The following is a 27,604-nucleotide window of genomic DNA, read 5'->3' on the forward strand; positions in this document are numbered from 1 at the left end:
ATCTAACTTGCTTACGCATGTGGAAGCTTAAGTGTCAGAAGATAATAAATGTTGACTGATCAATCCAGCTGGTTTGGGCATGGTAAAGCATACTGCACGCAATTGGCTGCCGCGTTCGCCCACAAATATTCAGTCAATTCACTTTACAGTATATTCTGTGAAGCGCTTTGGGACATCTAGAAGACGTGAAAAGTGCTATATCAAATGCAAGGATTATTATTATTATGTGGCCAGTGAGATCCTGTTGTATAAAGTACCAATGAGCATGTGAGTCACCATTGAAAAAAAGACTGAAACATATCTGTATGGCTTTTCGATGGAAAATAGGGAATTTATTTGAGTTGTTCAACGAGTAAGACGTATTTAACCAGATTTTAACCAAATGTTAAATGAGAGTCCTCTTCTCATTAAGACACTGAGTTTTTTTTGTAAAAAGATGAATACTCGTCAGCATTCACATTTTCTGTTTGCACATCATAGTAAAATCATCTGTCATCTTTTAAAATTTATTTAGATTTGTCATGAAGCTTAACCTGTCAAGCATAAAGAATATTTGCCTACAAATACAAAGTCACTCCATTATAGAATAATTCCTGTTTTGAGACGGTTTGAGAAGTCCTGATGTGAAAAGGTGCTATACCAAATGCAAGGATTATTAGTGTTTTTAATAACAATAAATTACTTGTTTTTCTATCTATTTACATAAAAATATAAAATTTTATATAGTGTATTTGAATTACTCATATCAAACAATTTATAATTATGTTGGTGGCTGGTTTACCGACTTCAGGCAAAAGGATATCTTGTCCCTTAGCTTCATAACTCTTTGGTTCTTTCAGTAAAAGTAATTTCTATGAATTGTTTGGATTGGTAGGTTAAGATTAACATGTTCATGACCCTTTCCCAGATCAAAAAACTATTTTTCCTGCTTTTTTAAAAATCTTTCCTCTATTCTTCTCTTCATTCACTATTTGAATGCACAAGACAACATGTTTCTATAATCGCTGATTTCATTTTCTTCCTTTTTTGTGGAGGCTGGAATAAGACAGATTGAAATAATTGATAGTTCGGAGTGGCCGCTGCTAAATAAATGCTACTTTTAAAAATCAGGAGATTTTGTTCAGAAAATTTATGATGAGGTTTGGAGACCAATTTAGTTGGTATAAGGCCATATGGTGCAGGATCACATCTAAGTGAATAAATTATTCTTTAATAGCATCCTCACCATTTTATCAACATGATCTGACTTTAACAGCTTTTATTTATGCAAAGGGATCCCAGTCAGGATCCTGATCCCACACTGAATTGAAAGTGGTGGTTAATTAATTCATTTATGCAAGGAAATCTTGATTGGGAATCTGATCCCACTATAAACAGAAATGATTCCTTATACCTGAATCCAATCTCTGTAAAACCTTTATTTTTTAAAAAAACATGCAAGATTGTTGCATTGTATTGCATTGAGTACACTCTGTCAGCTTCACCCTTTCACCCCAGCACCTCCACATTAGATACCCTTAAATAATAATAATACCTTTACTTACATATCATTTTTTCACGTAAATTATTCCCAAGCACTTTACAAAATAGATTATAAATTATATATTATAAATTATGTTGCATAGACAAACGTGACAGCAAATCTGTGCCCGTTATGTGTTTTATTTCTGATAATTGGTTGCTCTGCTTTCTTAAAAAAAGGGGAAAATGTGATGTTATAATACCAGCTATAAAATTATAATATATAATCTTATCATATTGCCATAGTAGTAAGTGGTGTACTGTTCACTAGTTCTAACAAATTCTGTGTTCCCCACTTAGATGAGAAATCCCATTATAAGCACAGAACACAAAGTTTGCGTGCACTGATATACAGTGCATTATTTGATTTTATGCGCCTGTCAGCTCTTCATGCCATTTCATCTACATTACACCGGCTCTGATTCACCTCGTCTGCCTGTCACATATTGGTAAGAAAAGTAAATGGAAAAACAAATCAATCGCTTTAAGTTTACAGCTCAACTTTCACAACACTGATTTCCCACGTGTATTTTCCCAAGAATGAATAACCGAAACCCAAATTAAAAGGTTGCGAGATGTATCTTTTTAATCTCAAAAAATGAAGGTTGTACAATTCATGCATTAAATTTTAACTGACATTCCTCACATATTAATCACTGCAGTATTACAGTACATCACCGATGAGGTAGAAACTAGGTGTTGTTTCACCTTAGAGAAGATTTGCAGTAGAAGGCATGTATTGTGAAGGTATGTTAACCATTTTGTAAATATATACTTCATAATTTAATACGGTTTGTGGCCTTTACTACTTTCTGAGTAGTAACAAAATGCCATCAGTCCATTACATGTTATGCTTTTACTGTTGAGTAGAGTACAAAAGAAATGTGTATGCTCGTATCTAACTGTCAAACCCATCTCTATGTTATTATTAAGTGCTCCTACAAAGTGCGTGGATCTGTGTCCAATAAAAAAGAGAGCACATTTCCAAAATTCTAATTTTTTAAATTGACTTTTCCTAAAACACATCTTGCAAGTTTCATTCAAGCATTATTGGTATTTTGACAACAATACCAATCCACTAAGTCTCAAATTGAAGCGTTTTGTGGGTTTCAGCATTTTTGTTTGGACAGCTGCGGAAACAGATCACCGTGCTTAAGAGTATCCAAGCCAAATTGAATATTCCATGCATTACACCTATACGTGGAAATTCCCCAAGATATTTGTTGGAATGGAATGTGTTCTCCCACTCTGCAGGGACGCAACCTGCTTACCTAATTTTGGAGAGTATTAGGCACAGGTTGGCAAGAATCAAGGATTGAGGACACCAGAGTGTGTGTTAGGGTCCTACTGGAATCTAACCAGCTAAAACCACATATCTTGCCATTGAAAGCACTGTCTGTCAAGCTTTTCCACTTCTTATCCAGCTAAGATCATCATTCACTTTAGGACTTTAGCTTGCTGAGTTTAACAGGAGCTGAGTGGGAAGAATCCCTGCTCCCAATGACTGATCTACCCTTCCACATCATGCCGACGAGCCACGTTGACTGGATATCATCAGCAGTGTCCTGGAGTACTGCATTTCTGCCTGGCTTAGGAACCGAACTACCGAGACCAAGGGTTTGGTAGATTCTGGCATTCCATTGCCAAACATATCAGCTAAGCCATTTCAACTCCAAGGGGTCCCCTGCTTATCTCCCCAACCACCCTCACCTACTTTCCACTTCTGATTTAAAAAGCTATCTCCCAATGTGAGATTTCTGTGCATGAATTCATATTTAATGTTTTAGCTTTGTGACTTGCAAACAAATTGGCTGAAGTTTTCAATCTGAACAATTTGTTCAGGTTGATAACGCATTACTTTGGAAGACGCAGATAAAATTCAGCCCAAAATGTTTCTTGTTTCAGTGGATGGTTTGATACATCCAAATAGGAGAGCAATTGTTTCAGAAAACAATGGGCTGTTTGATGACTAAAATAATTAGTTGGCATAGCCTTGCCCTGATTATATTACCCAGCACACTGCGTACACATTGCAGGACATCTTTATTTAGCAGTGTTGTGACAAAAAGATCAAAGCCACCCCTATAAATGCAGCCTGGCATGAAGAATATTGATTCAACACAGTGGATGGCTATCGTGACAAGCGGAGGGGAAGGAGTGGTTGGTGGAGAGTGGGCTTGCCCTGGCTGGTGACCCTCATAATTTCCAGTAGCAGGTGTAGGTGGCAATTATAGCTGCAGCCGCTATCCTGAACCTTCCATAGTAGGTGATGAATTGCAAATAGCTGGCACACAGTGCACAACAATAAACTCAAATAAATCTTCACCTGTAATAATGACAGCATAGGAAGACTGGCAGCTATAACAAGGCTTCTGTTGTCACCCACTTTACCGTAGCCTTGATATTCATCATTATCAGCCAGGCCTTGCTCAGAAGATGGACAAGTAAACCCAAAGAAGGATGATACGTTTGCTTTAAACCATCCAGCAGGTCCCATCTGGCAGCCAGCAAATGGGATTTTCGCCTGTTCACCCGGCCATAGCTGTCCATCATTTTCGGCAGGTATCTGATCACATCTCAGTGTGGGACAATATGGCATCACACTGTACATTACGGCCTTGGCAACCAACATAATGCCAGCAGTAGTACAGTACATCAGTACATGCTGTGATCCTATTTGAAAAAGGGAAATAATGTCATTGTCATGCACATAATAGTTAATGTATCTATGGTACATTTTAAGTAAAATGATTTATGAAATCTCTGGCAGCATAAAGTATTACAGGTACTTCAACCTTGTGCATATATAAAATGGTGCTTAGGCATTTGCTATTCTTTAAGTGTCTTCTGCATTTGCTGTAGATATTTTTCCTAGATTATTGTGCAGGCGGTGGAAATACACTTTAAATACTAGTAATTTTTCTAGGCCCTAACAATGTCCTATTGAAGAATTTCTTGATTCTGCTAAAATGGTTGTCAAATGAGTATTTCATCTCAGGGTTGCTTTGTACTGTGCTATGATTAAGCTTCATAATGTGCATAAGAAATGTGTTTAAAATGTAATTTTTTTAAAGAAATTCTAAATAGGATATCACATTGTACTTTTGACTTGTAATTTCTTCACGCTTCTCATTACCGGCAAATGGCTGGATCCAGCTATTTTGTACAGATCATTGGTGAAGCCACACTTGTACTGTACAGTTTTGAGCACCGTACCTTCAAAATGACATTGATTTCTTTGGGAGAATTCAGAGAAGATCGTCAAGCATTGTTCAATCACTTAGATCTCATGCCATAAAGAGAGACTTGGAGGGCTAAACTTATTTTCATCAAGGAAAAGCACGTGGGGATTGGAGAAAGTAAAGTAGATGTAAGAGTAGAACCGGAGAATACTTTTTCAGCTCACACATTATGATGCTAAAAGCTCTAATATCCAGTAATAAAGCTATTTCAACATTAATATCTGTTAACCTTTAATGCTAAAATCATTTTGTTTTCTCCATATTGGCTTTTTCTTCTTCTATTCCCTCTCTCCCTCCCATTATCCTGAACAATTTCTTAAACACTTTTCTGTATATTCTAGTAATGCTTAGCTTTCAAATCTGTTTGCTTCTTTCTTCCAGCACCCACCATCCATATTGTAACCTGGAGGCACTTTTTTTATTGCCTAAAAACAGACTTCCATTTTGTACATTTTCTCACAAAATACACAGTCAATCCACTTTGCAGTATATTCTGTCAAGCGCTTTGAGAAGTCTGAATGACGTGATAAGGCACTACATCAAATGCAAGGATTATTATTATCCAATGAAAAGCACAGATTCCAATGATTGATGGGGTTAAATCATATTATCAGATCAATCCCAAAACAAAATGGCATCAGAAGCAGGAAATAAAACTGGAGATGGGAAAAAAATCTTCCCACTGAGTAATGGATATGTGAAACAGATTCCCAGTATAAGTAGTTAATACCATGTGGATGAACCACTTCAAAACCAGTTGGATAGATATCATCTGGTTAGCAATGTGTTTGAAGCCTATAGTATGATTATTAACTAACATGATCAAATGATTCATGGAACATGATATGTTTTGGATCCAACCCCTCAGAATTCACAAGTGGAAATAGATATATTTTCTGGGAGTTTGTTTGATTATTTTTGATAACTGGGGAGAAATTTTAAAGATTTGATAAGTGGAGTCTGTGAAGGTTTGGTCTGTGCAAGGAGTGAACTTGATAGACCAAATACCCTTTTCCTATTTTATGTTATTTTTCTTATAACATTGGATTTGTTTTAAAGATCACTACCCGCTACACCAATCTGCTTTTCCTTGATGAAAATAAGTTCAGCCCTCTATATCAGGTACTCCAGCCATCCCAGAGGTATTGGATATGCCGTAAGGATTGCCCTCCTCTAGAAAACTCATTTTCATTCATTTGAAACCCATGCTATTCATTGAAATGTCTTTGAGTTGTCGATTATTTTGTACAGAGTAACGCATCAGTAATCCAACAAGGCTGGAGTATAACTACACGTGTTAACCTCTCACCTCTTTCAGTGTAATTAGCTAAAATAACAATATATTGACTCTAGAATACACTAAGCAGCAAACATTCTAAATAAATTACATTAAAATACTATGAATTTGAAAATATACGATCCCCAAGGTAAGTATTTATGATTGAGCCTGCCAAATTACACATAAGGCTTCTCCCTGGCCACTGGCCAGAACTAGTGGCATACTATTTTTCAAGTGAATTTGTTTTCTCTCACCTTATTTTATTATAAATCTTGCATTCCCCTTAGCATTAGCTATGTAAGCAGATGCAGGTACACTTTGGCAAAGAACTCTTGATGGAATAACATCTGACAAATTAAAAGTTACGGATATCATTGATCATCTGAGTCACTTTACCTCAAGATTGCGGTAGCCAGTGGAAAATGTATGTCAAGAAAGCTGTTTTCTCATGCTGAAATTTGGGCAATTTGTTTTCAGCCAGCCAGAGCAGTTTCCAGACTATTTTTGGAGCCCCTCTGTGGCCCAACCATACGTTCCAACATAATTTATGGTCACACTGTAACATATGGACTTTTCATCATTGTCCAACTTGAAACCCTCTGTTGGAAGTAGCTGTAGTTATGTGCGTGTGTGGAGTGGGGTGGGGGATGCATCTTAAGTTTGAAAAAGCATGGTGTTTGTTTAGGTAATGCCTATTTAATTTTATGAGGAAAGGTAGTTTTCAAGGATAGTCGTGTGCATTGCTGAACAATAATTGCAATTCAGGTCAGGTCTCGCTTCATAAAAGTGGGGGTATGCTTGTTTGCTGGTTGTGTGTCCCAATGTTAAATCTGTTGTCGTCATTCCTGTACATCACAGCTCTCACTGTAGCTATTACTATAAAACGCTCCCTAAGTACATAAAGGTTCTAATCGTTAAGATTTTTATTACCAGCCACACATACAGAGCAGCACAATTGCCTTGTTTCAGATTTATTATGTATTACTCTAGAAATTCTATAAAGATCAAAAGAACTGATTACAATGTTGACCTTTGCATTAACTCATCTAAATTTAAATTCGAGTGTTTGATTTGGGAAAATAAGTCCATTTATCATAGGGCTGCTACAGAGGGGATTTTGCAGACCTGATTGGGAATGCAGAGACAAAATTTATTTATTGAGCGTGAGCCTGAAAATTGTTTGTAGGACAAGGAAAACCAAAAGTTCAAGCTGTTATTGTACGGTGCCACATTGACAGTTATTTTTGAAACACCTCTCAGTCAAGCCAATGCGCAATGTACTAGAGAGTAAGCGAAATAGAAAAGGGAAGCATTTTTTTTTAAATGGGAAAATTGGACCAAAATATCCTTTTGTTTCCTATCAAAAGGCTTTGTCAAACCAATGAAAGCCGAAGGATCACTCAGAGTAAAGTAATATAGTGTATAGTCTTCAAAGTTATTGAGCCGCTAACTTGGATTCATATCATTGCAATAATGGATAGCCATTTTAACCATTTAGTTTTGTGAAGTAAATTGAATTTGAAGAAAAGTAGTCATATGAATCAAACTATTAGATATCATATGATCATGCTTTTGTGATATGTTGTTTACAATTATAGTAAAATAATTACTGTGTTTATAATATTGCATTTATTCTCCAATGAGCATAAACTCATATTTGTTTCAAACATTTGTACATCACATGAGTTTAAAAAAAACTAAATAACGAAAGGTAAAATTGGATAGGCTTTGTACTCCAAAAAGGTTTAGAATATCTGTGGTAAATTTATTTATTAAAAAGATAATTTTGAGCATATTGATACTATAGTGGCATGACAAAAGGACTCATACTAAGGTACACACAAAGAGTTGGAAGCGTGAAGGGGGAAGGTGACTGAAAGCGCATTTGAAGGCAGAAGAAAGGATTAAGGCGGGCGGATTTAGGGAGAGTTCCAGAGTGTGAGGCTTAAGTGGCTCAAGGCTTGTTTATTTTGATGGAGTGAAGCAGGTGGGAAACTTGAAACGGGCCAACATGAAGTTGGAGAGGAGGGAGTGGCCAGGATAATAAGCTCGCTGCAAAGCTATGGAGGAATTTGAAGGTAAAGATGAGGATCTTAAAATTGATCCTCTGGGGATGGGAACCAGTGAAGTCCATTGAGGGTAGGGGTGATGGACTCGGAAAGCCTAGTGAATGAAAGGATATGGGGCGTGTGGTTCTGCATGGAGTGGAGTTTGTGGGAGCTGTAGCTGGCAAACATGGCATTGCAAAAGTCAAGAAGTGACAGAAAACATGGTTTAGGGTTCCGCAGGCATTTGGAAAATGGTAGTAGTGGAGGCGCAATATGTTGCTCAGATGAAAGCAGATGAAATCCCAGATAAAAGGTTTATTGGAGTGTTAAGGGTTATACAAAACACTGAGGTTCTGCACAGGTTCCGTGAGTTGGAGTGAGCAACAGGGGAGATCAATTCAGTCAGGACCTGAGGTGCGGAGGCACTGACTGGAGCTGAGTAGGATCACCTCAGTTTTCCTGATTATGAGATCATTGAGGACTTGATGTCTGACAGGCAATCTGTCAGAACAGCAGTGGTCCAGGAACTGAGTGAAGGCAGAAAAGGTAGAGATGGGTGTCATCCGTGTTCATATGGAAATAAACCCCCTGCTTACAGATGATATCACCAAGGGGGAAGCGTATTGATGATGAAAAGGAATGGACCAAGGACAGAGCCCTGAGGAACATCTCAAAGTGACCAGGAGGGGCAGGAGGAGAAGCCATTAGATGAGACAAAGTGGAGTCTGCGCCTTGGGACATCCTCCCGACGTGAAAGCGCTCTATGAATGTAATTTTGTTGTTGTTGGTATGTTATCCATTCTATTGAAGCCATATGCCTGCTATCCTCATAATGCAGCAGCAAGTCCACTCGCTCATGCTGTTGCAAGTATGCTGTTGAGCTTCAGAAAGATAAATAAATCTTGTGTGTTTTCGGCCATCCGCTGCGTTTCTTGAAGCAAAGTGAGACAGAGGAGTATTTTACAAACAAGCATTTCCTCAGCAGCTTTTCTCTTTTAATGGATTAGTGCTTCTCCTCAGTTTCGCTTTACATAGAAAAATCCTGATGGATGGTCAAACACACAGAGAAACAGATTTGTTTTCTCCCTTTACTTGTGAACTGCACCAGCAGTGACATAGAAGCATATTCATGATGCTTCTCTCATGTGTTGCTGTTAATAGCTAGTCCTTTTTTTAAAAAAAGGGATCTATAGTATTTGTTTTAAAAATTTCAAATGTCTGGCTGATACCATTATATTTGACTATAAAAGTTAGAGCCATAGGAACAGGATGAGGCTATTCAGAAAATTGAACATGGTCCATAGCTACTTTATTATACTGTATTTGTGTCATCGTACAAAGTAATTTGGTGTTTTAGCTTCTGTAAGACTTCTTCCACATGAGGTATCCTCAGTAAAACGTGTAAAAAAAAGTTTTAATTGCAAAGCCATTAGTGATTTTTTTTACAGAAAGATGTTGAAAACGAATGCAACAAATGTCAGCTTGCATTCAGGTGACCCATTCCAAAATGCATTTAGTGGAGCTGTTATGCTGTGAATGTTCCTTTGTTAATGTCCTAAAAAGATCGTCATGCATCAAAGGCATGGAGCTAACTGACAGTTGGCAATGGTGCGAAAAAAGCTTTTAAAACTATATAAATGTCCACCATATTAGTAAAAAAGCCAGAAAGTGAGTTTGCAGCTATACTATAATATAAGACTTCTCCTGAGGATGCTCCACTTGTGCTTATTCTCTTTGACACAATGTCATCCAATTCTCCCAAGTCAGGACTTGAATTCATATCTTCTAAGATGACATTCCAATGCAGTGCTGGGGTGTGCTGCATTGTTGGAGGTACTTTTCTACGAATGAGACATTAAAAATGTGGTCCCATCTACCTGTTCAGGTTGATGTTAAAAATTCTATTGCACTATTTGAGAAGAGAAGGGTGTTTTCTTCCGGTGTCCTGATCAGCAATATAAATGCAAGTTGTTATTGTAGTGCCAGTTGGCTGTGGCTGCATCCTCACCAGACCCTTCCTGTTAGTGTCATTACTGAAGCAGAGCAGGAGATGGATCCCAAGGATCCTCGAAAGACGAAGATTTCTCATTAGCGTTATAACATTTTTTAAACTGTTTATTTTTCATTTTCCAAACACAATCTTAAAAATATTAAAACTAACCCTCAAAGTTGGGGAGAGAGACTCAATTCCAAGTTTAGAATCCTATTCAGCAACTACAGCCACAAATAATAATAATAATCTATTATTTGATATAATTTGATATAGCGCCTTATCACATTGTTGAGATGCCTCAAAGCGCTTTACAATATATACTGTAAAGTGGAGTGACTGGGGGAAACATGGCTGGCAATTGGGCATAGCAGTGTCCCACAAACAGTCGTGGGTTGAGTGACCAAATTATTATTTTATAATATATTATTTTATAATAATATAATCCTTGCATTTGATACAGTGCCTCATCACATCCAAATCATATATAAAAAAAATCTTATTGAAAGTAAATCAATATGGGTTCGGGGGAGCTGGGGCGAAGCACGCAACAACATATACAGCTACTTGAATAAGAAAAGCTCAATATTCAGGGATGGGAATAGGCTGCAAGTCAAAATCATACGCTTCCCAAACCTCTCACTGGTGTATTTGAACAAAACAGAGGAAACATATAGTTTTACTTCACTTGTCTCTACTTCCCCTTTCAATATCATATCTTCACACTGAAAGTTAGTGGATGCCCATTTGTGCATTAAATTAGGTTTCTTTCTGGCAAATTTTGAACAGGGTTGTTCAAAAGATTTTCTTTTGTTATTGGATTTAAAGATAGTCTTGCTTTATGTAATCAGAAATCATTCCAAATTGGATTATTTTCAGGAATGAACTTATTGATGTATTGCTTACTGTAAAACAAATAAAATCACATCATAATATTAATTGACAGTTTACAAAATACTAATGTCGGACATCTCCATCATAAAAAATAATTTTTATGACTAGAAAAAATTAATAACCTTTATACCAGCTGTTTCCTCCCCATATTGATTTTCTCCAAACTGAACTCATGAACTCGACAATAAAAAATACTGTTTACTTTTCATTTGCACAGCAGTGTTTTGCAAGAACTTTTAATTGGTCTGTGCACAGAAAATACAGAAAAATCTGTGAAGAAAAAGCTTCAAATAGTAGTTGACTTGTGTTGTCACGCCATCTGTATCTTTGCAATAGAGTGCTTATGCTGGGCATGATAATGTATTTTATCACACTGGCATATCCGTGAACAATTTAATGGAAAGAAGAGGTAGGCTGAATCCAAATTTGATTTCTGGTGTGAAATGAGCTTCACTTGTCACACAGTGATGGTGATTTGGAGCTGTCGGGTCACTTTTGACACCTGAAAAGTTTTTCTTTCGTTTTCACAAGCTCTCTTTTAATGCTCAATCTTACCTATAGATTGGTTTATTTTCTGTTTTTATTTTCTGTTGCTCTGGAGAAAACCCCAGAGGACTGAATACAATTGTCTGAAAATGTAGGATTGTGCAGAATTCTTAAATTCAGTCCAGTTTCCAAATTAAGGTTGAATTGAAGTGAGCATGTTGTCACAATGACTAAAGACTATGCTGAATTTGGGGCTTCAGACTTTGAAAACTTTTTTTTAAATGGCTTTCTCCTGTGCATTATTTATAGAGATTTCTTTAATTATTCCAATGATTTAAAAAGTAAATAATTACACAAGGCTCAGTAATGACAAATATAATATCTAAGGAATACAACTTTTGAAACCTTATTGTGCCATATGAATGTGGTTTGTAAAAATCGAACACACGTCATACTCAAACTGTACACAATTTGTAGAACTGGTACTAGACGAGTAAATATCAGCTCCTATGATTGTCTGACCTGTTCCACAGTTAATTCTTTGTTTATACTGTGCTTTTCAGGTACATCTGCTGTGAAAAATGCAATATAACGAGTTGAGTAGCATGATCCCAATGTGAATCAGGCAGGAGCTGAGCTGTCGAAGATCACCTTGAGGGGGTTTATTACAAGTATCAGAGTTCTGCGCATGCATTGTTTTGCGCATGTGCAGACCTCTGCACAGCCCCCAGCTAATGTGATTAGCTGCACAAAATATAAATTGGACTTCCCGTTCCGCATCGCTCCACTGATGGAAGTGATATCTCTTCACTTCCAGAGGTATAAACCAGGCATTAATAGTGGTTACACTGCAACAGCAGGCACCCAGCATAGTCCGGGTTGCAGCATGTTGATGAATTAACGCTGAGCCAAACAGTACCAGATATGAATGAACTGTTTACCCAAACATAGCTGCGTATGTTTGTAATACTTTTGACAGCTATTACTATGAATGTTGCATAAACTGCCTAGAATAAGGTGCAGAACTTTTAAAATTCAAGTTTTTTGACCTTTTGCTTTTAGAATAAGATTCAAGCTTCAATATTGTTCCAAAACAATCTTTACAATCTTCACAGAATTATGTTAAGATCATTAATCAGCGAGCTTTTTAAAATAAATATTCTATTTACAAAATTAAATGATTATAAAAAATTATGATATTTTAATTTGTGTCCATTTCACTTTGGTCTAATAAAATGTATGTGTTTATGACACCAGCTGAACTGGCTTGGAGGAGTAACTCAACCCAAAAATCAAATTACCATACACAGCAGAAGTGACACAATTGATGAAGCACCCTGGGTTAAAGACTGCATCTACTCAAATTAATTCAGATTTTTTTTCTCTCTCTCCCTCTCTCAGTAGGGCTCAATAAGTATTCCCAGCCCATTTTCCCAGTTGATGTTATTAGGACTCACCATTTTAATTTTTTTTGAAAAAAGGATTTTAATAGTTTCATTCCTAGAAGCAGCTGCTGCTGTTGACTTCTTGAAAGGTTGAAAATCTGCTATAACTTAAAGTAATGTGCATTAAACAAGATGTAAAGAAGAAGTTTTAAGAATATTACTTCAATGATGCATAGGAGAGGACAAACTTATTATTTAACCTGTTTCTACCTTCCATTAAATTTTTGTTGATAGTGATTTATTTAATTGATTTAATACCGACACTCAATCTTTGTGACATAACATACTGCAACTCATTTGCAATTTGCACAATTGCAGTTTGATCAGCACTCACTGTCTTCCTAGGACTAAGGACAGCAGCATGGTATAAGGTTGGTTGGTTGTCCATCAATGCTCATGTTGACAATGTAAGTGTTGCACACAGAAACATTACAGCACAGACATTTTGAGCCTCCACCCCTTCCAATCCCTTCTACCAAACCCTTCTATACTCTCTTCCCTCATGAGGTTACCTCTTAAATAAGTTAATGTTTTTTGCTTCCACGTTCTCACCACCATGTATAAAGAATTCTTCCTAAACTTCCTTTTAGAATCTGCTAACTGGCTATCTCTTATTTATGCTTCCTTTTTTTTGGCCTTTTGGACAGTGGATACAGCTTATTGACATCCACCTCATCAAATCCTTTCATAATTTTAAATACCACTATAAAGTGCCCTCTCAATACTTCTAAAAAAGCATGATCCCATTAATTATCATTTATGACATACTTTAGCATATAAACTGAATGCAACAAACCTTTTGAACACCAGTTTCCACCCTGAAAGCCTCTCCAGAACTGTCCGAATGCGGTTTGGTGCGCAGGCAGGGCATGCATGTTAAAAGCAAACTCGCACTCCAGCAAGGTACTTGATAGAAGTACTCTAGTTTAATGGAAAACAATATATATGGCTAATGAAACATTTTGGTAATTTTTCAAAAAAACTTAACAGAAAAAATTGAAGAATTCTTTTATTATTACATCATACCTGAGTTCCTTGGTTTGATTGATATCTTTCTAGGCTAATGAAAAAAGCTTACGTTGCATCAGAGTGTCACATCCCAATGGTTTAGCATGAGATGAGGGGATAGCTTGCAAGTCAGTTACCTCTTAAACAGGTTACCCAATGTCAAGGTTTGAACCAGCAAACCTTGGACTTATTCCTGGAATTAAAGATATGCATTCTTTACTTTGTTTAAAGTTGAATGAATTTAAAACAAATTTGCAGATTGTGTAGTTTTAAAGTCTGGCACTTACCATTTAACTATGTATCCTCTAGGCCATATAATACTGAAATCCACTGGGTAAGAATCTTAATACAGAATGAATAATTTCTAATAATAGCAGAGAGTCGTACACCTTGTGCATGTTATTTGTGTCCCATCTTTATAAATTCTAAAAGAAAGTTGTACATAATTATTGAAAGTACACCAGACATCATTTAACCGTTCCCCCCAGGCTATGCAATTTAATTAAATCTAGTACACGGAAATTGTAATATTGAATTATTTCCAGTAATTGCAATATTGTACTCTTCTGTCTTTGAGTTTTTCCCCCAAATCATGTGGGGAAATTATCCATTCTCCTGTTTAATTGTTAGTAAAAGTGGAACATTTACCAGATATTATTAAGAAGGCAGAACAAATGTCTTTGAATGACTTGCATGAACCTGTTCAGATCTTTATTCAGTAAAATACTTGGTGCGAGTTAAGTCTTAAAATGTATCAGTTTTCTGTTCATTAGAATACAGTATTACGATTAAAGCTGCTTTAAAAAAGCAGTTTAAACCTGCCACATACAAATGTTTTTTTTCCTGACTGATGCTTGTTTTCAGGGACTTTAAAGCTTGATGAAAATGCAGTAATTGAAGTTTGATATTTTGCATCTGTGTTATTCAGAAGCATTTTGTTAATATTCAAAATGATTCAAACTACATAGAGTGAAAGTGGGTGTAAAACTGAGTAATTATAGCCAAAGCAATATGGAAGTTGGCTGTAAAGTTTTTTTGTCCATTGAACATTTGTGCTACAGGCCCAAAGTGTCACAGGGATATTTTCTTTTCAACTAGCAAAAACAATCTGAATCTAAGTGAGACTAATGACTAGTTTATAAAATGAAGACTGAATCGTGAGATACTGACATACTGAGTTATGAATCTCACCAGCAATGTTGTGCTGGCGGATAGAATGCTGACTAGCAAAACAGAAAAATTCACTCGCAATTTGCTAGTCAGCTAGCATTAAATTCAAGCCCTATATTAGGAGTCATTTGACCTGGGGGTTCTGTCATAATAAATAACATGGTATCTTCATGCATTTTTAAAATGATAATGACACTCTGGAATTTTGTAGTTTATTCTGTTATGGTGCAGTTTTTATCCAGTGGATTGTTGTAATTCAGTACATTTTCCATCTGTACTTTTACTGAAAATAATTTTGAAGTAAATGATTTGTGATGAATAGCTTGTCTGCTGCCAGCCAAAAAAGGCTTAAACCCCTATTGATTTCTTCACCTTTTTCACCTTTTGTTTTTTTTTCCAATTTCAAATACTATTGTACACCACTAATTTGGTTTAAGAAATTGTCATGGATTTTCTTGTCGACCATATCAAAAATTGAAAGGCCAGATCTACATTCCTCTGAAAGATGCTGAATGTTTTTACACAAGGTGCAACGTTTCTTTGATAACTTTGTATTCTAAATCATATGGTGGCATTTGTGCTTCTATAAATTAGAAATTTCTTCCAGAAATTAGTAAATATATTGTTCTCAATAAGTCTGTGAAACATTTTTGGTCAAATTGACTGATGTTTATAGCATGCTTCTTCCCAGACACAAGCAATTCCCTTCACGAGAGATTGTTATTTTCAATATAAGATTGGAAACTTCAGAGATCACAGTTATACAGAGTGCCTATTGAAATATTTATGCCTGGAAAAAAAGCACTCTACAAAACAAAAAAAGACTGAAAAGTTAGGTGAGAAGATTCAGGTAATAAAATATTAATTGTTCTTAGGTCTCCAGATCGCAAATAAAAAGGATTCAAATGTGACATTGCTTTTCACAAGTTGTTTTTCAAGCAATACTCTTGTTTGACTAATCACAGCAAAATTGTACAAATGATTGAATTTAAGTTAAACTACATGTGTTTTACTATTGTCTGGCTTCCACTTCCACTGTGCATTGTGAAGATGCAAATAGATTTTTGCAGTGCATTTGATGGTTTTGTTGCACAACAGTCATTTTGCCTTGGGAACAGAATGCAAGTAAAGAGTAGGGTAAGGTCGCCCATGTGGTGGTATTTCAGTGTACTGTGTCATCGAGTGGTTCAGGATAGAAATGTAGTTCCTCATTTGGTGAATCCCTAATCTTTTAGCTTCGAAATAGAAGTGAAAACATTTCCCGTAGGAATGACTGAAAACATTGGAAGATTAATCAAACTTGCTCAACTTCACACAAATCTTCAGTGACAATTTTAGAATAATATTGGCAGACGAGTAAGTCTGCTACAATCATTCCCATCCCTTCTGCCGGTAAACCATGCATAGAATAAGAGGATAGTGAGTGAATTAGTTATGGGAAGAGGAAAAAATGCAGGTTAGAAAAGACTACATTGATAATAAAAATACAGAAAAATAAAAGTGATGCAAACGAAAGTTCAAAGGCAAAATCTTACCAAACAAAAGAGTAAAAAATAAAAAACATGAAGTCAAAAGAAAGACAAAATATTAAAAGGAGGTTATTATTAATTTCCAGTAAGAAATAATACTTGTATTTGATACAGTACCTTAGTCAAAAATCTCAGTGTTTCACACAATGCGTTGATTTGAAATTTAGTGATATGTCGGCAATTGAGAGAGCTGACCTGTTCCAGCAATGTTCCCTGTGTAGATATCTGCATTTAATATTCCCAGTGCACAAGACATTTAAGAGAAGTTGTGAATAATAAGTCCATAAATTGTGGAGCTACCAACTAATTGTATAAGAACCTGGTTTAGAATTTGTATTTGTACAGATGACAAGTATAATTGAATTGCAATTGAGAAATCGGCAATATAAATGCTTCATGATGTTTTGTAAATAACAGTGCAACTGTTTAACCAGGTTTAACCAATCCACGATTGTGGGACACTGCTATGCGCAATTGATAACTGCATATTGCCCAGAAAATACACTTGTATTCTGTGAAGCACTTTGAGATGCTCAACAGTGTGATAAGGCTCTATATCAAATGCAAGGATTATTATCATTGTTATTACGCTTTTCTACTTTCTAAATTCATAACAATCTTATATTGTTTGGTATATTCACTAATTTACCATCAATTTCTAATGCCAAATCGTTCAAGAACATAGCAACACTGTTTTTTATTGTATGCAATTTGAGATTAAATGGAAAAACTTGAAAATATTTTTGTTAGATGCGATGCTGTGTGGTACAGGTACTGAAAATTAGAGAAGTGGTTGCTGTGTATTCAAGGATTAAAATCCTGATTACTAGAGTTTGTAGATTTGTTTACCCATTTTATTTTTTGTGCAGGTCATCAATGCTTTGGGATGGATTGCATTGGGACAGTTGTGTGGGAAAGAATGCCACTAAAGCCACTGTGCTCAGCTGTTTATAATCTTGAATCTAACTGCAGTCTTCAATAATGTTTTATCAGATTTTTAAAATGTTTCCTCTGCAGTCAAATTTGTAGGTACTATTATTATTGTTACTATTTCAAGTCAGTGATATTTCCGTAACCAATATAATCAATATATGGCAACAGTGGCTAATGGAACTATTACTGCTTAAGTAAAAAGAATTGAATTTGGCGGAGAGCAAAGGATTACTTGCAAAATGTGCTCATATTTTAAAAGCTGCAAAAGTTATGCAATATTTAATTAGATACGATCTGCATGGAAGGCTTTCTGAAACTTTTTTGAACTGCTGATTGTATTGAAAGCATTCAAAATAATAGAATGTACTGTAATCTACAATGTTAGAGGAAAGAACTATAAGCATCAATTAGACAAATGAAGCATTCAGCCTTGAAAAGAGACATCTCAGAAGAGATATAGAGGTATGTAAATATTAAATGGGAATGAAGAAATAAGCCCAAAACAATACGGTCAGGTATGCCATGGCAGAAGAACAAGAAGATGCAGATTCAGGGTAGAAAAGGGCAGTTTCAGGACAGGACATCTTCACCTGGAGGAGAATTAATGACTGGATGAGGCCACATTGACACCACTGCTAAGCGCTCTGAGATGCTACCACACTGGAGGGTTCTGTATAAGTGCAAGTTGTTGTTGCAGTACTGATTTTAAAACTATTGCGCTCGTTAGAGTGGAATTGTAAGAAAGTTAATGCTTGGTAGATATTCTCCATATATATCTTCTCTATAGATATAATCGTCTAATGACCAAAAGTTATTAGCCAATTCTAAGAAAGTGTTTTTGATGAGTTGTCTTCCTTCAGTCACATTTAGTAATGCAAAATAAAGTAATTTTATTTCCAAGGTGTCTTGTTCAAACAAAACTGTAAATCATTTTTCTATTTCTAAGCTCTCCCTGTATTAATGCTTTTGGCAGCTACAGCTTCAAAGCCGTTGTATTCAATTCTGCAAAATTATTTAAAATTATCTGCAATGTACTGAAGCCTCATGAATAGTGTATCCTTGATCCTTTACTAGATGAAAACTGAACATCATTTGGAGCCTAAACACCCTTAATTAAATTTTAAGAAGTGAATCAATAAAATCTACATTAACTGCAATGCGGAGGTGGGGCACAAATTTAGTTTTTATGCTGCATTTATATTGCAGATACCAAGTGATTTGGAGCTGTTAAACCAGAGTTATAGAAGCAGCTCCATATCATTCTTGGATAGGCTGAGTTCAAGCAAAGGAAATCGCTATGCATATGTGTATCCAAACTAACTCTCCAATTATGTTGAAAGGCTACAATATATTTACTTCTTTTATTTTACAAGTTTTTAACTTTCCATTAGAAAAATATTGCATTTATACGCTGTGTACATTGTGTTGAGAAATTTCTTTTTACCAGCTTTTGCTTAATGACATAACGGATTCTGAAAGCATCCAGTTAGTAGTAAGATCTTGTCTTTGTCCTTTATCATTTAATTTAGCTTTATCTTAGACGTTACTGGACAAAATTGTTTTCAATTGTGTGCACTTGCCGGGGTATTTTTTAAAAACTGACAATACTCATTGTTTATGTTTATGCAGTTGTTTCAGGGAAGCTTAAGAAATTGCAGTGCATCAAATATACTAATTCTGACAGTGTAGTGGCACAGCAGGTTAGTGTCCTAAAGTACTGTGCCACGAAGTGATAGGACACTAGTTTACGGCTGAGATTCTCCATGTGGTCTTAGACACAGCCTTCTGGTAGTAAGCAGGGATGAGAGTTGGAAAGAAAATCAACTTGCATCGCTCATACATTCTCCTCATACAGTTATACACTGCTATTGGCAATACACGGGAACAAATTATTTTCTGTGCAATGGATCGGAGTGGGTTTGAAGTGAAGGACAACAGATGTGTTTGTATGTGTGTGTGATAATATACATATAGTCTTCCCACAAACTGATCATTACATCAATGGAACCGTAATTATTTCATGGATCAGTATATATTGGGGTCCATCATGAGTTTGTTTTAAATTCTGTAGCTTTAAGGAAGTGTGTACGAACGCTAAGTACACTTACAAAAAAAATCATGAAACGTGTTAATATGAATACTGTATTTATGCAAAGTATAATCCTGACTCACTCAGTACCTCTTCTCTCATGGGTCCCCTCATTGCTTAAATGTGGTGACCCACAGGACCTAAATAGACTCCTCAATCAACTACTTTACATACAGTACAGTATTAGGGATGTTGAGTAGCAAATGTTACACTGTACAAACTCATTAAAGACGAGTGCCATTTTAGCGGAGCTTCTTCTCCAACCTCATCAGTATCTATATAATGTTTAGTGACATCTATTCTGTAGGACATTCTAGCCTGGTAAACACTGTAACCCGTGGCATAAGACTCACAATAGGATTTGGAGCCTGACAGTGGAATTTTTAAAGATAATTGTTTTAGACAGTAGCCCAGTAGCATACCAGTTAAGCCTCACAACCCCATGACCCATCCCCAAGTTTGAATGCATTTTCAACTGATGCCTAAATCCACTATCCCCACTTATTGAGGAGTTTTTCTTATTGTTAAGATTGGTTTACTTTGTAACAGCAGATTTTCGCAAATTGGGATTTCAGTACACAGTATTATGCTTTGTTCCTTTTAAAATGTTGCTATCATAGGATTGATGTAAAATAAATGGCCCACTGCCATGTTCTGTAGCCAAGAAAGCAGTCAGCCAACAATGCTGTTTGTGGGACTTTGTTGAGTGCAAATTGGTTGCTCTTCAAATGCAAGGATATTGTTATTATTTGTAGAGTTTGGTGGTTATATTGAGCTTGGTTTGGATACTTTTAAGCATAGTGATTGGTTTCTGCAAGCGTCAGACACCTGGCTGACCAAATATATATATATATATATATTGAGAGAGAGAGAGAGAGAGAGGGGGGTTATAAAGCTTTGCGATGACTATGTCTAGCCAGCACACAACACTAGTGGCATACACAAATATATGGTCAATTCACTTTACAGTATATCCTGTGAAGCGCTTTGAGATGTCTAGAAGACGTGAAAAGCGCTATATCGAATGCAAGGATTATTATTATTATAACCCACTTAATTTCTGATTAATTTCGTTGTTGAGGCACTTTGAGACATTGCTTTAACTGAAAAATACTAGATAAAAGTAAAAGTGCTATAAATGTTAAATGATTATAGTGGGTCAGAAATCCAAGAATGATCTAACCTGTGTGAGTTCAAATCGAGGTCCGAGAGGTGAACAGAATTTTTTAGCTACTTTACCCATTGTTCATTTGAAAACAAAACTAACAACATAGCAGAAAAAAAAGACTTGAGAAGCAAGCAATCAGCCAGTCAGAAGATCAGAGGGTATTGGGATAATCAGGCTGAAGATGATGGCATATGTAGATTGAAGCAAGACTGGGTGGACTTGATGGACAAGAATATTAAACTTGATTGTCTAACACAGTGTTTCTCAGCACCTCGTCTTGAGGGTTGCACTGTTCTGTGATAACCATGCAACATATTTCTTTGAGTAATTTGGCAGGTTTATTACGAATGCCCCATCACATTTTAAGAAGAAACTGACTCAGTGTCGAATATTTAACACTGCTTAGAGATATTGGGAGCCAATAGAGATTGGCAAGAATTGGGGAGAGGGGAGTAATAGGAGCTTTGTGAGGGAGAGCACAGGGATTGAATGTTTTTGCTGAACCATGTATTACAAAAGGAATGTTTTATGGTTTTAAAAAAATAAAGGAAAGACAAAAGGAAAGCAGTAACTACTCTCCAGGATTATTACATTATAAAGCTTCCACACAATCAGTGGCAAGCACTGATTGCTAGTAATTCAATCGCAACATATTAGTTTAGATAGAAACATTGTTGTTTCAAAATAGTGTAGCAGATTGATTTTGTGGAATAAAAACTGCTTAGTAAAATAAACTACCTTTTTTCTAGGTTCAATGTAACTGCAACAGTTTCCTCATTCCTTGTAAATCCAAATGTTTTGTTTGTTGATCGTGAAAATAATTTATGTAGAAATGAATTTATGAGACAAATCTTGATTTACAGGTACAATGATAAATTGATCATGAAGATTGATGAGAAAATCATCTTGTACAGTAATGAAAGCAGATAAATGATTCCAGCATGAAAAAACATTTGCTAGGGCCTCGACAATTGATCTCCTTTGATAAATGTGAAGTTTTGTGGACTTACTCGCAGCAGAAAATCAGTTTCAATTGGAATATAAACAGTGGTTTACTCAGTTAAAGCATTGATTAATTTCATATATTCTAACTTAACTGAGTTTCTATACTAATTGATAGTGAGTACTCGTTGCCTGTGAAATATCTTTTTCCCGAAGTGGCCACAGGTTACAAATTCCTGAACAACATTGTAATCGCATCAAGAATTGGGTTAAGCTATCATCAGCCTATATGTTTTTAGCTGGTTGAACTCCAGCAGTACCCCAGCACACTCTCTGGGATCCCCAAGCCCCGGCTCTTGCCACCCTGCACCTAATACTGTGAAATTAAGTAAGCAGGGTGCCTCCCTCCAGGGAGAGAATACGCATTTCTTTCGAGAGGTAGGGAACTTTCCACATCTTAGTGGCATATATATATCGGGTTTGATAACTTAAGCAGGTGAAAGGTGTGTGAGACACGTATGTGACCAAAAACAAATTGGTAAATCTTATACTTTTTAATTCTAATTTGATGATGCAAATGTCATCTGCTTAGACCAGACCACTATTGCAAACATTTATTTGCCATTTTAGTCTACATTTTTAGAATTTTTAGCAGTTAGAATCACGAGAGTTGCCAGAACTTCCTGTTGTTCTTCAGTGGTGTAAACTTTTGAAAACTCCTTTGACCTAATAGTAGGGGAGGTGATTGAATCTCCATGTTATTGTAGCTTGTTGAGAGTTTATTTTTCTCTCTCCTCCCCTCCAGCCCTACCCCTACCAAAAATGGCCTAATCTGGCACATCAAAAATAGACAAAAATCTGATCCAAAATTAGACCAGGAAGATTGAGTGATCGTCAGCTCTCTGTCTCAAACAGACGATTAAGAGTCTAACTTTCGATATTTCATTTCTTTTATGCATGTAAGTGAATTTGAACTGCAGTATTTTACCTTGTCTTGTTATTTTAAAATATTAGCAGGATGCTTGAAACATCAAGAAATGTGACTTTGAAATCCATTCATAGGCCTTGAGTGAAACTCAATTATGTTTCTCTCTCTACTTTATGATAAAAAGCAGCCATCAAGCTTCTCTTTCCATCATGTTGGTATTTATTGTGCCTTATTGTGGCTTAGCTGTAATAGTTAAATCACAAGTCTCTGGATTCCAACTCCCTTACTCCAACATTGAGTATCTTCAGCTTGACTTATTGCATAACAATTCTGAAAAAAATCAATAACTCTTGTGTTTGTAAAATATGGAAACCATTTTTCAGTTAATAAGATTTATGGTATTGGAAAGCTCATGCTATAATGCTAATTCATTTTGTACACTTTATGTAATTGTATGACTACAAGTGTAGCGTCGTGAAATTGCTGCTTTTCTTTTTAAATTCCCTTGTGTAATATATTATTACCCATCGCTCTGTATTGCCCTCAAATAACAATGTTAAACTGGTTCAAAGATACTGACTCTTATGAAATTCATGCTATTTGTTGTTGTTGGTGCACTAAAACCTTTTTTGGGTGAAAGCAGTTAATGTCAAAAAATGAAATAAACTCAATGTGTTCGACACACCATGCACAAAACCAGTGAATAAAATATTTGCTTGTTAATATTTGGTTTTGATACTGTCTACCTTTATATTGACATTAATAATCTTATGGGGTAGAATATTTATATACTTTTTTTAAGTAGATGGTAATGTTTTGCTATCACCTGCAAATGAAATGAATCATGAATAATGCATTTGAGGAAATAGTTGTTTTCTGAATTAGATTAGAAATAATTTAGACTGGAGAAACAGTGTGTAAGCCATGGTTGGATAGTAGATAGAAGCAGGATGATAGTTTTTATTACAGTTCAATCTAGCCTTTAGAGCTTTACATGACTGAGACCAATAAAACTATTTTGCACACGGAAAAAGCAATTGATCACACTTTTTTATAGTCATTTATGTAAGGTTGGCAGTGCCTCCAATTATATTAATGATATGATGCAATGCTGCTGTATGTAAGCATGGCAATAAATGTATTTAATATATGTCAGAAATTGCAATTCAGTGATTGTATTTGAAAAAGCAAATCTTAAGACAATTAAAATGTGAGATAATTGCTTGATTTCTTGGAAAGGGGGAATCTATCTATTCCCTGTACTTTACGGTTTTAAATAGTGTTTAGCTATTGTTTTAACTGGTTTGATTTGCTTGAATGATTTTGTTTTTGAACATCCCTGATTACCACATTTCATCACATAGGTCAAACTGCTCAATTAGCCAGTTTTCTTCTCTGACCTGGAACGTCGCAAGTGCAAAGGCACAGAGTGATTTCATATGTAGTTTCTGGTAAATTCATTGTACTAACATTCATGTGGGTTGGCCACTGCCTCTTAAATTCTGTTGCTAGTGATCCAGTATGGTCTTATAAGTAAACTAAATGCTTACTTCACTCTTGGATGCTACTTGTGTACAGGAAGACTCAATTAAAGTGTAAAACATTATGACACACGTTTACAGAACATAGAAAGGCTTGTTATGCTGGTATTCTCATTGGTCATTGGCTAAACTTCTAATTGTGCTTTTGAATTCAATCATTCTATCATAATTGTTCTTTCAATGAAAAACTTGGGAGAGTTGTCCATGCATTTGATGTTTTTTTTTCCTCCAAGCCCATACAGGCCTATTGGTTCCCGAATGTGTTTTACCTGTCCAAAAGACCAGCATTGCCATCTAAAGGGGCAATTATGAATACAGTGCAACTCGTAAAATAAATAGTCCAATTATTTTGTATTCCAGAAAGAGCCCAGTGCAACAATTTTGACCTATCTGTGTAATATTAGTTACCTTTGGCATGTAATCAAACAGCCAGATTGAAATACAGTATGTGTTCTAACCGGAAAATGCAAAGATTGTCAGTGTCAAAACGAAAGTCAAAACAAGGTCTTTCCTTGCAATTAAAAATTGGCATTCCTTATTCAATTTGCAACCGCCTACAAAGACCTTGTAGAATACATGGTAGTGGTTTGGCTAGTTCTCCTGATTTTTATTTGATTAATGGTGAGAAATCAGCACACATTCTTTAAAAAAGACTTTCTCAATTATCCAGGTAAGGGAAAGAGAGAGAGAGAGAAATTCTAGAATGTTGTATAATTTGTTAACCATGGCAAGTGAGTAAATAAGATTAATATTGGTTGGAAAACCTAGTCAGCAGTGTAGACTGAGGAATGCACTTTCCCTCCACACATTTTATACTGTACAACTGAATAAAAACATCATGTCCGCCATGAGATAATGCGATCATGAACCTTTAACTCGGCATGAAACATGCATAGTCTGCTCATCTTGCAGTCATTGTGTAAAAAAAGGATTAATGTGTTGCAGGAATACAGACAATGACACAGAATGAAAATCTCTTCTGCAGATTAAAAAAGAAAAGATTCCGATCTACACTTGGCTCATAATATAATATTAGTTTAATAATAATAAGGGAGGGATGTGGAGGGAATAATAATAATAATAAGTTTGTTTATTTGCCGAGCTGGAAGTTGGGGGGGAAATATTGTCTGCAAAAATAGAATGCGGGTTTCAGACATTCTTGTATATATTTTATTAACTTGTGACATTGATTTATCACATCTCATTCATATACCCTATTTTTTTTAAAAAAGATGCACCATCTTGATTTATTGAAATGCATTACAATAGAAGAAAGTGTTTTAACAAATAAAAGCAGCAGACCCTTCTGTGTTGTTTTGTCTGTGTTAAATAGTTGACTGTTTTTCTCATGGGTGAGTCATGAAACTGAGAATAAACAGCAGTTGTAAATTGTTCATTTTTAGTATTACCTAATAATTATCGGAAGGAGTCCACAAAAAATAAATTGTGTTTTTAACATTAGTAGGTTTAGAAAATAACTTCTATAGTAGGGTAATAATTCCTTTTCAATATATAGGTGCAAAGGTGCTAACTCCTGAAGATTTATAGGTTGGTTCAGAATGGAACATTTTCAGCAATGGAAAAAATCTGAGTCTGGAACTGAGCTCAGATAGCTTTATTGGGTTTGTTTTTGTGAAAAGAAATTATTTTTCTGAAGTGCACGTTTTTGTCACTGAAGCACACAACAGTAGGTAAGGCAAAGAAAGTGAAAAAAACGCATACACTTCAAGTGAATCCTTTCGCTCTGTTTATGTGCTGTTTTTTGGTTGACTGTGCTAACCTTCTCATTACTAGAATGTATATTCACCTCAGTAGGTGGGATGTAGTCTCTCTGCAGAAGAACACTGTATCTTTGGCTCTGACAGCTCTGCATACATCATGGACTCCTCTGAGCAATTTGTTTCCCTTTTCCAGATTAACACTCCTGGGTCTGGCAGTAATGAGAGACTGGTCCACTTCTCCCAGGACCCCCATCACCAAGAGTGAGTATAATTTACATCAATGATTCCTCATCATTACCAGTGCCCAGACTTATTTATTATCCCCCTGCTTTGTGAACAATATCCCAGAGAAGCATGGAACTGTGAATTTTATTTTAGGTCAAAGGTAGTTTATATAAAAGGGTAAAACCTGCTTTTTTTCCAAATGTGTAGCATTTTCGTATTATGTTATGGTTTTAAGAGATGAAAAGTACTGAATGATGAATTCAATGCTAAAGGCGTTACAACCATGACTTGACCTTAGAATTCTTAAAAATATTTTCAGTGTAAATATATATGTATGCTTTATCATGATTACACTTCTAGCTAAGAAAACAAAAATATAATGCCACAGATATATAAAGGTCTAATATGCGAAGTTAGATTCACTGCAAAATGTCAATCTTGAATATGTAGCCTGTTTACTTCTTGGGTTAGGTGTTTTTGTTGCTGTCGTACAAAAAACAGTATGATTTGATCCAATCCACAGGCATAACAGATATATGTAATGCCCAATATTAGGGATGAAAAGAAAACCATGTGAATCCTAGTGATTAGCGGTTCTAAAGAAGGGTCACATCCAAAATATTAACCTGTGTTTCTCTCCAGTGTGATCATCCATTTCTGTGAAGTGTTGAGGCATCTCAACACTTGAGTCCTGTAGCTCAGTGGTTAGAGCACTCGCCTTGTATGCGAGACTCCTGGGTTCAGTTCCAGGCAGGGTGAAACCTTGGGCAAGTTTCCTTACTCCACACGCCTAATAATCCCTCCAAAACGAAACAATAATAAATTGGTCATTTTCAATCCACGACTGTTTGTGGGACGCTGCTGTGCGCAATTGGCTGCCACGTTTCGCCCACAAATATACAGTCAATTCACTTTACAGCATATTCTGTGAAGCCCTTTGAGGCGTCTAGAAGACGTGAAAAGCACTATATCAAATGCAAGCATTATTATTATTATTTTCAGGCTTTAATAATGCCATAAAAATAATCTTTGCATTTGATGTTGGGCCTATAATGTTGAAATGTTTCACAAAGTGCTTCACAGGCAATTATCAAGTAACGTAACTGTGTTTGAGGCAAACACAGCAGGCAATATGTGCACAGCATTAACCAGCCATGAAGTGAATTACCATATTTATCTGCAGGATTGTCTGCCAGGACACCAGGGAACAGAACTTTTAGTCAATTTCCTCTCACCCTCTGCAACGTTTCTGAAATCCCTCTGCCTTGCCCTCTCTCTCACTCCCCCTGCTTTCAAAACCTGTCTAAAGACCTATCCGTTCACTTGGTCCTTCAGCCAAATGTTGTTGTTTAATAGTATCATGGGATCCACCTAAACAGGAGGACGGTATCTCAATATTTGAAGCACGGCATCTTTGACATCACTCCTCCAGTACTGCACTGAAG

The 27,604-nt window shown here is 36.0% G+C and overlaps 1 protein-coding gene across 6 annotated transcripts in view; it reads left to right on the forward strand.

Annotated features, from left to right (window-relative positions):
• Positions 1–27,604, forward strand: part of gpatch2 (G patch domain containing 2) — a 119,341-nt gene that overhangs the window by 60,416 nt on the left and 31,321 nt on the right. For all 6 annotated transcript variants that reach the window (XM_007904509.2, XM_042332990.1, XM_007904508.2 and 3 more), the window contains one exon: positions 26,128–26,195. In XM_007904509.2, coding sequence (XP_007902700.1) covers positions 26,128–26,195 — 68 coding nt within the window. The remainder of the gene's footprint in view (positions 1–26,127; positions 26,196–27,604) is intronic.

The sequence above is a fragment of the Callorhinchus milii genome, unplaced genomic scaffold (assembly GCF_018977255.1).
Source record: "Callorhinchus milii isolate IMCB2004 unplaced genomic scaffold, IMCB_Cmil_1.0 Scaffold3, whole genome shotgun sequence".
Taxonomy (NCBI): Eukaryota; Metazoa; Chordata; class Chondrichthyes; order Chimaeriformes; family Callorhinchidae; genus Callorhinchus; species Callorhinchus milii.